This window comes from Thermobia domestica, chromosome 15 (assembly GCF_964235325.1).
Source record: "Thermobia domestica chromosome 15, izTheDome1.hap1.1, whole genome shotgun sequence".
Classification (NCBI taxonomy): domain Eukaryota; kingdom Metazoa; phylum Arthropoda; class Insecta; order Zygentoma; family Lepismatidae; genus Thermobia; species Thermobia domestica.
The window spans coordinates 4,662,454-4,675,077 of NC_137468.1; the positions used below are offsets into that span (position 1 = coordinate 4,662,454).

At 42.6% G+C, this 12,624-nt stretch overlaps 1 protein-coding gene across 1 annotated transcript in view; it reads right to left on the reverse strand.

The window, feature by feature from the left end:
- LOC145672005 (phospholipid-transporting ATPase ABCA1-like) overlaps positions 1-12,624 on the reverse strand; it is a 378,961-nt gene that overhangs the window by 176,609 nt on the left and 189,728 nt on the right. Inside the window, exon 17 of the mRNA XM_081741187.1 lies at positions 2,567-2,683. Coding sequence (XP_081597313.1) covers positions 2,567-2,683 — 117 coding nt within the window. The remainder of the gene's footprint in view (positions 1-2,566; positions 2,684-12,624) is intronic.

The following is a 12,624-nucleotide window of genomic DNA, read 5'->3' on the forward strand; positions in this document are numbered from 1 at the left end:
TTAACAAAAGGATCTATTCACAATAGGAACAACTAGATCTTTAACAAAAGGATCTATTCACAATAGGAACAACTAGATCTTTAACAAAAGGATCTATTCACAATAGGAACAACTAGATCTTTAACACGATATCAAACTCATTATATAGCAACAAAAATCTGTAATGAGTTACCTATACAGATAAAGAAGGAGAGTAATGTGAAAATCTACAAACGTTTAATTTCACAAGGGGTAGAATGTATGACAAATGAACAAATTGAAAAAAAAAATTACAGAAGCAACGTGCAGCACAAATTAATGTTTCGATCAGCTGAGTAAAAGAAATCGGCTCACATACGAGCATCTACTTATGTAAGCCTTTAGCTCGTTACAGAAAAAAATATTGGAAAAATGAAATGAAATCTTTAAGTTTTATGTCCCACGTTTATGCTGGCTAGGATAAATTAGACGGTGATTATGAGAAATTAATAAAATGGTGTAATGAAGAAAGTGGGAGGAAACGGGAGGATCCCGAGAAAAATCCATGCACGCGGGCTTTGCCCACCATAAATCTCGCTTGGTGCTAGCTGGGATCAAACCATTGATACCATGCACCAGAGGTGAACGCTCTACCACTGAGCCACCGCGGCCCCAATGAATATTAGAATATGAAACAATATGATGAATTATACTGCTCGGGACCAGAATATGGGATTTCTGGAATGCCTAAGCCCTATCAACTATGAAATACCGGGTATGTTAAGCTGTATTACTATGCAAAAGCTGGAACTCAGGTTTTGTTTTAGACAAAGATGAAGTGTAAAATTTTAATAAAGGAATTATAAAATAATGAAATATTTTAATAATCCTGGGCATAGGACCGTTTTCTTATCACCATAATAATTCTATTTGTCCAGCTGCAGATCGATCATAAGTGGAATATTATTTAGGAAAAAGATCGTTTATCTTAAAAACAAAGAGAGAGACAAGTATTGAAACATTTTTCTTAGAAACCAGAAAATCCGTATTAAATACAAATCTAGGTAATTTGGATAAGCATTATTCTTATCGAAGCATTCACAAAAATTTTTGCTTGCAGAAATTTGACAGCTGAAAGATTTCCTTTGAACAAAAGATTTTTTTTAAACGTTCTGAACATTGATCACAAAAATGACTGTTCACAAGGAGACAGATCTCATATCTGTCTCTAGTTTCAAAATATGAAACTCTTATATGTAAATTATTTTATTGAGTAATTTGGATCTGAACTTTTAAAGTTTTTTTAACACCAGGGCTATGTGGGACATGAATCTATATCTTAATATGGAAGATCATTCATTCATTCCGAATCACATGAATTCCTATTGAAAATCGAGTCTGTCCCCAGGTCAAAAGAGTGTATGATGACACAGGGGAGCTCAGTTTTACTATTGATCAGTCTTTAGGAGTTAACGAATAAAAGTCAATATCTAGATACACAGAAAAACTGTCCGTATCGGTTGTACCTTAACTGAATTGAATAACGGCTGGAGAAGGAAGAGATCTCGGGATTTGAATCTTCAATCCGTCCATCACTTAGACTTTTCTGTGCTTTATTGTACAGTCCGCAGCAAAAAAAAAAAAAAAAAAAAAAAAAAAAAAACCTTCACCATGAACATGTAAGTTTATTGTGAAACTACTACTAACACCGCTGGGAATCAACATAACGACTAAGTGGCACGAATCACGCCAGGAGAAACCTCAGGTTCCTCTCCTGCACACTTATTTTGGAGCAAAAGACTTAGTCGTTTCACAATAAACTTACATGCTCATGTTGCAGGTTTTTGCTGCGGACTGTACCTTCAAGTCTGTACAAAACGATTTCAAGCATTCACGAATAATGATCTTGTTTATTGAGGTATCTTGTTTGATGAAAAATAACATTTGAAAATTTATATTTAAAGTTGAACATCACTTTGATTTTGAAGCTTTGTTGGCGTCTACTATTAATCCAATGTTAACATTGGATTAATTGAACATCACTTGTCAATACTAAGTAATATTCAGAGTGATGCGTTCCAAACGATTTCAATGCTGTGGCATTAAAGACTGTTAGAAACAACGTGTGTATTTTTTTTAACTACAAATTAGTAAAGTTACAACGAAATATGGATGGTAATATAAACATACTTGGCAATTTCTTCCATAAAAAAGGCTACTTTACGAATGTAATAAGTACGTATCAAATCTCTATTTGAGCTCTACGAATTAAAATGTCATGCCCGCTATTAAAGGTATGACATCTCTAAAAGAAGACGATTAGGCAAAGTTTTCTTGTTGTCATCCAAGAAATTTTTCTCTTAAATTCAATATAATAATTTTCGTATTCGATCTTGGATGCCAAAACAAAATAGTATACTTATTCACGGTCCTATTTTAGACTTTTTTATACAACTCTTACGGCTATATTTTGAATAAACCTTGTATAAATGAAACATGTCTTTTTTGATAATCAATGATACCCAATTGCACCAATTTACACTCTAACCGCAACGAGTTCTAGCAACTTAAATACGAAAATGTCAAGTAACGAAGGAGTAATACATACCTTCTCTTTGCTTCTCAGCTTCATTTTGTGGAACTTCTTCATTTAATGTTAATCTACCTGTACACCAATAAGAAGGTTGCAACGGGAAGTACCAGCGCTGAGGAATGCCATACTCTCCTATATTTAAACGAAAAGAACAGAAAAAATAACTTATTAAGTATTGGAGTATCACCATCATCACCTTTGATGCCAGCAACACACAAACTTTGGGGGGACAGACTACCTGGGGGACTGGGGTGTACAGAATATCACCAGAAAAGCGGGTCGTTCGGGGATCCTCCCCGGAAAATTAAAAGATAGTATTCGTGCATTGTATTTTAAAGTATTTTTGACTTAAAAAGCAAAACAAAAATTCTGCTTTGATAGTCTAGTGTCTGTGTGTGGAAAATGTGACCTAAAAACAAACTTTACATTTTGTTTACTTATTCAAACAATAAAACTCAACCTTGTTTTACAATTTTAGTTAAACTTAAATGCTACCAAGTGTATGTCGGAAATAAAATAGTGATAAAAAGGCAGTCTGAAATGAATACTCAAAAACAATAAAGTTTTGAAAACAGATTTTTGGCCTACAAGCCTACAACTAATGTAAATAAGGCTCAACAATATATAGCTAACAATTAGTTGAAAATTAAGAGTTTTAGCTAAACTAAACTCGTTTTGCTGTTCGGTATCTAAACAAAAACAATTTGTTACTTTACAGTTTACTGCATCTTCACCTTCATAGGGCCAAAAACTGATTGTCTTTTTTCACAATTGGAAACAAACTTTTGTACTACTTTTTTTTCATGTCCACTCTATCTAAAGTTCATTCAACGAACCTTCTGATCCTGATGTAGACATTATAGAATGGTATTACTCCGCCAGTCATTGGATGATTGGCTATCGGTCAGCGCTTCTTTCGAGAAGCACGTGCTTGTACCCTATAGGTGTTTTACATATTCCTCGCACGCAGCCATACTGTAAACCGTGATTCGCGCGTAAGGTGGGTCAAAGCCACTTTCTGCGCATGCGTACTCTCATTTATTGCATTAATTCAATTTAGTTCTTAGACACCGTGTTGTTTCTGTTATATAACTGTAAGGAAATTGCATTTCTGGTAATGAGCCTTACAAGCAACAAAAACATTGAAAAACAGCTTATTTGACAATGGACTATTTTCTTTTGCCGCATGGATGTTCCAAGGCTCTTTAACGAATAAAGTGAAACAATTACCACATGTATCTGTTTACATGAGGTACTGAATGTTCCTTGAATAAACTATAATTGTTTTGTGAACGTCTGCTACATGGTTGAGCCTGTTTTGGGTCATGGTTGACATAAGATTCTTGAAATATTGGGGGGGGGAGAGAAATTAAACTGTTTTGCAGATATTGGGGGGACACGTCCCCGGTGTCCCTGGTGGAATTGACGCCCGTGATCATCCCAATTATCATCATAATTTACCAGTTTCTGCCTCTTGTCGAGTTTAGGCATGTACAAGGTGTCTTCAACGAAATCTTTCATTTTACCACTCTTCATTTTAGACCTTTTTTCATCTTATTGCACTTCTTTCCAGATTCTTTTTCAGTTCATCCTTCCATTTATTCCTTTGCCTTCTTCGTGACCATTTTCTTGTCATCTTCATATGAGTAAACTTTTTTAAGAGCCTAACATACTAAAAAATAATACAAAATTTACCATTTTTTCTTTTGCTTGTTTTTCATAAGTGAAAGGGGATAATGAAGTGCAACTTACCACAATCATAGATAATGTTATTCTACAACAGAAAATATGAACCTGAAGAACTTTCAGTGTCGCCAGAATAACATTTCTCGCAAAATCTAAGTTAAGGCAGCCACTAGAGGAACGAATTCAACGGTATTTGATTACGCATCACGTCGTTTTGGTATCCTATGAACTACCTTTTAAATAACGTTATTATTTAATTTAATAACAGTGTGTTAAGACTATTTTGTTTATTACAAATTAAATACAACTCTTACTTAAAAAGTAGTTTACAGGATTCCAAGACAACATTATATGTAATCAAATGCAGTTAAGTTCGTTCCTCTAGTCGCTGCCTTAACTTAAATTTTGTTGCAAATGTTATTCTGGCAACACTGAAAATTCTTCAGGTTCATATTATCTACTGTAGAATAACATTACCTATGATTGTGGTAAGTTGCATTTCATTATCTCCTTTCACTTGTGAAAAACAAGCAAAAAAAAAAAAAAATTGGCAAATTTTGTATTATTTTTAGTGAGTCAGGCTCTTACATGGGCAATCTTTTTTTCAGTCTTTCTAACGCCTATACTAGCAAACCTACATCTTTCTATTCGTTCTTGGACGTCATTTCTTATTCAATTTACATAAGTAATTATGAATGAGACTGGTCCAATGATAAGAACGAATGGTCGTTTCTCTTTATTTGACTTTTTATTTTTGTCTGTCCCAGATAAATCTTTCGTTCTAAATAAACAGCATATTATGCCTTTATTGCGCCAAATAAATTAATTTATTTATTTATTTCGACTTATTTTACATGTCGCCCAAAGCCTATCCAAACTCTGAAGCATACAAACCATCTTCGAAACCAGAATCAACGTTTCAGAGCTACATTCAATACCCTGATGACGCAACTCTTCTCAAGATTTTCTCTTGCAAAAGGGAGCCATTAACTTATAAATATCTTTATTCTTATTGTTGTATCATTTTTTCGTAGTTGTATTGTATTTAAATTTGTATTTAAACCCAGTAAAAAGTTTCAATATTATTATCAGAATAACTCAGTGGATCTACATATTCATGTAGTACCAAATAATTCAAAAACTATTAAATTACTTTTTATTAATTATTACTCCTCTGGCTATATTCTATGCAATTACTATGTAAACATGTTTATGGTTTCTTCAACTTCACTTATAGCAGTATCCAGGATCTAGGCAAGGTATGAATTGTGTCTACCTCATGAAATTACTAGACCAGGCGAAGTAGCTCAAGTGGTAAAGCGTTGGCTTTGCATTCGAGAGGTCATGGGTTCGATTCCCGCTGCCGGCCACCCTGACTGGGATTTTCCAAGGTTTTCCTCAGTCCGACCAGGCAAATGTCGGGATGGTACCTACTTAACAGGCGTTGGGCGATAATTCCCAAATTCTTTTCATTGTCATTGTTGTTAGAAATCCAGTATAAAATGTCCTCTGAATCGTATCTGGTAATTGTTAAATAAATAAATAAAATATCATAAAAAACGTTGTTAAGAAGAATAAATGGCAGTCATTAGCCCCAAGCTTTATTTAATCAAATAAGCGAAAATAAATCTATATTGATAAATCATTGATTGTATTTTGTCATCTTAACCTGCGACCAAAGATAGCAAACTAGATTAGTAAATAGACTGGTTCTCAGGCTCTCTTGTTTTTTTTTTTTTTGTTTTTTTTTTGTTTTTTTCATGTTTGAAGAAAACCTTTTACGAACGATATGTATTTACAAATAAAAAAAATTAAAAGACACTTGGTGTAACCGCCCAATGGTGGGTCTGAGCCTGCTCCAACGCCATCTGTCAGTAACCGGTTGAACTACTTCTACCCCAGCGAAGAGCACATGATCAGCGCGTTGCTTTGCCCTCTCACTAACCGGCACACAGTGCACTGCAGGCTATGCAGAGTGGCGAAGGGGTCCCCAAAGCTCCGTGGCAAGCAGTGAGGAGGTTAGTGGTCACAGAGCCGCGTAGCAGGCTAAGAAACTAGGTGTAGGATTCCCAACAAAGCCCCGAAGCAGGCTAAGCAAGGAGAAAGGAAAAGCCAAGAGTCCCGTAGCAGACTAGAGGCTTGGGGTTAGGTTACTCCTAATATTACGTGGCAAACAGTAGGAGGGACACCAGAGAACTGGTGACTGACTGCTACGCCTCATTTTATAGGTGTTCTAGAGCCCCACAGCAGGCTAACCAACTGGGAGTAGGATTCCCAACAAACGCCCGAAGCAGGCTAAGCAAGGAGAAAGGAAAAGCCAAGAGTCCCGTAGCAGACTAGAGGCTTGGGGTTAGGTTACTCCTAATATTACGTGGCAAACAGTAGGAGGGACACCAGAGAACTGGTGACTGACTGCTACGCCTCATTTTATAGGTGTTCTAGAGCCCCATAGCAGGCTAACCAACTGGGAGTAGGATTCCCAACAAACGCCCCGAAGCAGGCTAAGCAAGGAGAAAGGAAAAGCCAAGAGTCCCGTAGCAGACTAGAGGCTTGGGGTTAGGTTACTCCTAATATTACGTGGCAAACAGTAGGAGGGACACCAGAGAACTGGCGACTGACTGCTACGCCTCATTTTATAGGTGTTCTAGAGCCCCACAGCAGGCTAACCAACTGGGAGTAGGATTCCCAACAAACGCCCCGAAGCAGGCTAAGCAAGGAGAAAGGAAAAGCCAAGAGTCCCGTAGCAGACTAGAGGCTTGGGGTTAGGTTACTCCTAATATTACGTGGCAAACAGTAGGAGGGACACCAGAGAACTGGTGACTGACTGCTACGCCTCATTTTATAGGTGTTCTAGAGCCCCATAGCAGGCTAACCAACTGGGAGTAGGATTCCCAACAAACGCCCCGAAGCAGGCTAAGCAAGGAGAAAGGAAAAGCCAAGAGTCCCGTTGCAGACTAGAGGCTTGGGGTTAGGTTACTCCTAATATTACGTGGCAAACAGTAGGAGGGACACCAGAGAACTGGTGACTGACTGCTACGCCTCATTTTATAGGTGTTCTAGAGCCCCATAGCAGGCTAACCAACTGGGTGTAGGATTCCCAACAAAGCCCCGAAGCAGGCTAAGCAAGGAGAAAGGAAAAGCCAAGAGTCCCGTAGCAGACTAGAGGCTTGGGGTTAGGTTACTCCTAATATTACGTGGCAAACAGTAGGAGGGACACCAGAGAACTGGTGACTGACTGCTACGCCTCATTTTATAGGCGTCCTAGAGCCCAATAGCAGCCTAACCAACTCGGAGTAGGATTCCTAACAAACGCCCCGAAGCAGGCTAAGCAAGGAGAAAGGAAAAGCCAAGAGTCCCGTAGCAGACTAGAGGCTTGGGGTTAGGTTACTCCTAATATTACGTGGCAAACAGTAGGAGGGACACCAGAGAACTGGTGACTGACTGCTACGCCTCATTTTATAGGTGTTCTAGAGCCCCACAGCAGGCTAACCAACTGGGAGTAGGATTCCCAACAAACGCTCGAAGCAGGCTAAGCAAGGAGAAAGGAAAAGCCAAGAGTCCCGTAGCAGACTAGAGGCTTGGTGTTAGGTTACTCCTAATATTACGTGGCAAACAGTAGGAGGGACACCAGAGAACTGGTGACTGACTGCTACGCCTCATTTTATAGGTGTTCTAGAGCCCCATAGCAGGCTAACCAACTGGGAGTGGGATTCCCAACAAACGCCCCGAAGCAGGCTAAGCAAGGAGAAAGGAAAAGCCAAGAGTCCCGTAGCAGACTAGAGGCTTGGGGTTAGGTTACTCCTAATATTACGTGGCAAACAGTAGGAGGGACACCAGAGAACTGGTGACTGACTGCTACGCCTCATTTCATAGGTGTTCTAGAGCCCCATAGCAGGCTAACCAACTGGGAGTAGGATTCCCAACAAACGCCCCGAAGCAGGCTAAGCAAGGAGAAAGGAAAAGCCAAGAGTCCCGTTGCAGACTAGAGGCTTGGGGTTAGGTTACTCCTAATATTACGTGGCAAACAGTAGGAGGGACACCAGAGAACTGGTGACTGACTGCTACGCCTCATTTTATAGGTGTTCTAGAGCCCCATAGCAGGCTAACCAACTGGGTGTAGGATTCCCAACAAAGCCCCGAAGCAGGCTAAGCAAGGAGAAAGGAAAAGCCAAGAGTCCCGTAGCAGACTAGAGGCTTGGGGTTAGGTTACTCCTAATATTACGTGGCAAACAGTAGGAGGGACACCAGAGAACTGGTGACTGACTGCTACGCCTCATTTTATAGGCGTCCTAGAGCCCAAGAGCAGCCTAACCAACTCGGAGTAGGATTCCCAACAAACGCCCCGAAGCAGGCTAAGCAAGGAGAAAGGAAAAGCCAAGAGTCCCGTAGCAGACTAGAGGCTTGGGATTAGGTTACTCCTAATGTTCCGAAGCAAACAGTGGGAGGGACACCAGAGAACTGGTGACTGACTGCTACGCCTCATTTTATAGGTGTTCTAGAGCCCAATAGCAGCCTAACCAACTCGGAGTAGGATTCCCAACAAACGCCCCGAAGCAGGCTAAGCAAGGAGAAAGGAAAAGCCAAGAGTCCCGTAGCAGACTAGAGGCTTGGGATTAGGTTACTCCTAATGTTCCGAAGCAAACAGTAGGAGGGACACCAGAGAACTGGTGACTGACTGCTACGCCTCATTTTGTAGGTGTTCTAGAGCCCAATAGCAGCCTAACCAACTCGGAGTAGGATTCCCAACAAACGCCCCGAAGCAGGCTAAGCAAGGAGAAAGGGAAAGCCAAGAGTCCCGTAGCAGACTAGAGGCTTGGTATTAGGTTACTCCTAATATTACGTGGCAAACAGTAGGAGGGACATTAGGGAACTGGTGACTGACTGCTACGCCTCATTTTATAGGTGTTCTAGAGCCCAATAGCAGCCTAACCAACTCGGAGTAGGATTCCCAACAAACGCCCCGAAGCAGGCTAAGCAAGGAGAAAGGAAAAGCCAAGAGTCCCGTAGCAGACTAGAGGCTTGGGATTAGGTTACTCCTAATGTTCCGAAGCAAACAGTGGGAGGGACACCAGAGAACTGGTGACTGACTGCTACGCCTCATTTTATAGGTGTTCTAGAGCCCAATAGCAGCCTAACCAACTCGGAGTAGGATTCCCAACAAACGCCCCGAAGCAGGCTAAGCAAGGAGAAAGGAAAAGCCGAGAGTCCCGTAGCAGACTAGAGGCTTGGGGTTAGGTTACTCCTAATGTTCCGAAGCAAACAGCAAGAGGGACACCAGAGAACTGGTGACTGCCTGCTATGCCTCATTATATAGGCGTCCTAGAGCCCCATAGCAGGCTAACCAACTGGGAGTAGGATTCCCAACAAAGCCCCGAAGCAGGCTAAGCCAGGAGAAAGGAAAAGCCAAGAGTCCCGTAGCAGACTAGAGGCTTGGGGTTAGGTTACTCCTAATGTTCCGTGGCAAACAGCAGGAGGGACACCAGAGAACTGGTGACTGCCTGCTATGCCTAATTATATAGGCGTCCTAGAGCCCCATAGCAGGCTAACCAACTGGGAGTAGGATTCCCAACAAAGCCCCGAAGCAGGCTAAGCCAGGAGAAAGGAAAAGCCAAGAGTCCCGTAGCAGACTAGAGGCTTGGTATTAGGTTACTCCTGATATTACGTGGCAAACAGTAGGAGGGACACCAGAGAACTGGTGACTGACTGCTACGCCTCATTTTATAGGTGTTCTAGAGCCCCATAGCAGGCTAACCAACTGGGTGTAGGATTCCCAACAAAGCCCCGAAGCAGGCTAAGCCAGGAGAAAGGAAAAGCCAAGAGTCCCGTAGAAGACTAGAGGCTTGGTATTAGGTTACTCCTAATATTACGTGGCAAACAGTAGGAGGGACACCAGAGAACTGGTGACTGACTGCTACGCCTCATTTTATAGGTGTTCTAGAGCCCCATAGCAGGCTAACCAACTGGGTGTAGGATTCCCAACAAAGCCCCGAAGCAGGCTAAGCCAGGAGAAAGGAAAAGCCAAGAGTCCCGTAGCAGACTAGAGGCTTGGGGTTAGGTTACTCCTAATATTACGTGGCAAACAGTAGGAGGGACACCAGAGAACTGGTGACTGACAGCTACGCCTCATTTTATAGGCGTTCTAGAGCCCCATAGCAGGCTAACCAACTGGGAGTAGGATTCCCAACAAAGCCCCGAAGCAGGCTAAGCCAGGAGAAAGGAAAAGCCAAGAGTCCCGTAGCAGACTAGAGGCTTGGGGTTAGGTTACTCCTAATGTTCCGTGGCAACCAGCAGGAGGGACACCAGAGAACTGGTGACTGCCTGCTATGCCTCATTATATAGGCGTCCTAGAGCCCCATAGCAGGCTAACCAACTGGGAGTAGGATTCCCAACAAAGCCCAGAAGCAGGCTAAGCCAGGAGAAAGGAAAAGCCAAGAGTCCCGTAGCAGACTAGAGGCTTGGTATTAGGTTACTCCTAATATTACGTGGCAAACAGTAGGAGGGACACCAGAGAACTGGTGACTGACTGCTACGCCTCATTTTATAGGTGTTCTAGAGCCCCATAGCAGGCTAACCAACTGAATGTAGGATTCCCAACAAAGCCCCGAAGCAGGCTAAGCCAGGAGAAAGGAAAAGCCAAGTGTCCCGTAGCAGACTAGAGGCTTGGTATTAGGTTACTCCTAATATTACGTGGCAAACAGTAGGAGGGACACCAGAGAACTGGCGACTGACTGCTACGCCTCATTTTATAGGTGTTCTAGAGCCCCACAGCAGGCTAACCAACTGGGAGTAGGATTCCCAACAAACGCCCCGAAGCAGGCTAAGCAAGGAGAAAGGAAAAGCCAAGAGTCCCGTAGCAGACTAGAGGCTTGGGGTTAGGTTACTCCTAATATTACGTGGCAAACAGTAGGAGGGACACCAGAGAACTGGTGACTGACTGCTACGCCTCATTTTATAGGTGTTCTAGAGCCCCATAGCAGGCTAACCAACTGGGAGTAGGATTCCCAACAAACGCCCCGAAGCAGGCTAAGCAAGGAGAAAGGAAAAGCCAAGAGTCCCGTTGCAGACTAGAGGCTTGGGGTTAGGTTACTCCTAATATTACGTGGCAAACAGTAGGAGGGACACCAGAGAACTGGTGACTGACTGCTACGCCTCCTTTTATAGGTGTTCTAGAGCCCCATAGCAGGCTAACCAACTGGGTGTAGGATTCCCAACAAAGCCCCGAAGCAGGCTAAGCAAGGAGAAAGGAAAAGCCAAGAGTCCCGTAGCAGACTAGAGGCTTGGGGTTAGGTTACTCCTAATATTACGTGGCAAACAGTAGGAGGGACACCAGAGAACTGGTGACTGACTGCTACGCCTCATTTTATAGGCGTCCTAGAGCCCAATAGCAGCCTAACCAACTCGGAGTAGGATTCCTAACAAACGCCCCGAAGCAGGCTAAGCAAGGAGAAAGGAAAAGCCAAGAGTCCCGTAGCAGACTAGAGGCTTGGGGTTAGGTTACTCCTAATATTACGTGGCAAACAGTAGGAGGGACACCAGAGAACTGGTGACTGACTGCTACGCCTCATTTTATAGGTGTTCTAGAGCCCCACAGCAGGCTAACCAACTGGGAGTAGGATTCCCAACAAACGCTCGAAGCAGGCTAAGCAAGGAGAAAGGAAAAGCCAAGAGTCCCGTAGCAGACTAGAGGCTTGGTGTTAGGTTACTCCTAATATTACGTGGCAAACAGTAGGAGGGACACCAGAGAACTGGTGACTGACTGCTACGCCTCATTTTATAGGTGTTCTAGAGCCCCATAGCAGGCTAACCAACTGGGAGTGGGATTCCCAACAAACGCCCCGAAGCAGGCTAAGCAAGGAGAAAGGAAAAGCCAAGAGTCCCGTAGCAGACTAGAGGCTTGGGGTTAGGTTACTCCTAATATTACGTGGCAAACAGTAGGAGGGACACCAGAGAACTGGTGACTGACTGCTACGCCTCATTTCATAGGTGTTCTAGAGCCCCATAGCAGGCTAACCAACTGGGAGTAGGATTCCCAACAAACGCCCCGAAGCAGGCTAAGCAAGGAGAAAGGAAAAGCCAAGAGTCCCGTTGCAGACTAGAGGCTTGGGGTTAGGTTACTCCTAATATTACGTGGCAAACAGTAGGAGGGACACCAGAGAACTGGTGACTGACTGCTACGCCTCATTTTATAGGTGTTCTAGAGCCCCATAGCAGGCTAACCAACTGGGTGTAGGATTCCCAACAAAGCCCCGAAGCAGGCTAAGCAAGGAGAAAGGAAAAGCCAAGAGTCCCGTAGCAGACTAGAGGCTTGGGGTTAGGTTACTCCTAATATTACGTGGCAAACAGTAGGAGGGACACCAGAGAACTGGTGACTGACTGCTACGCCTCAT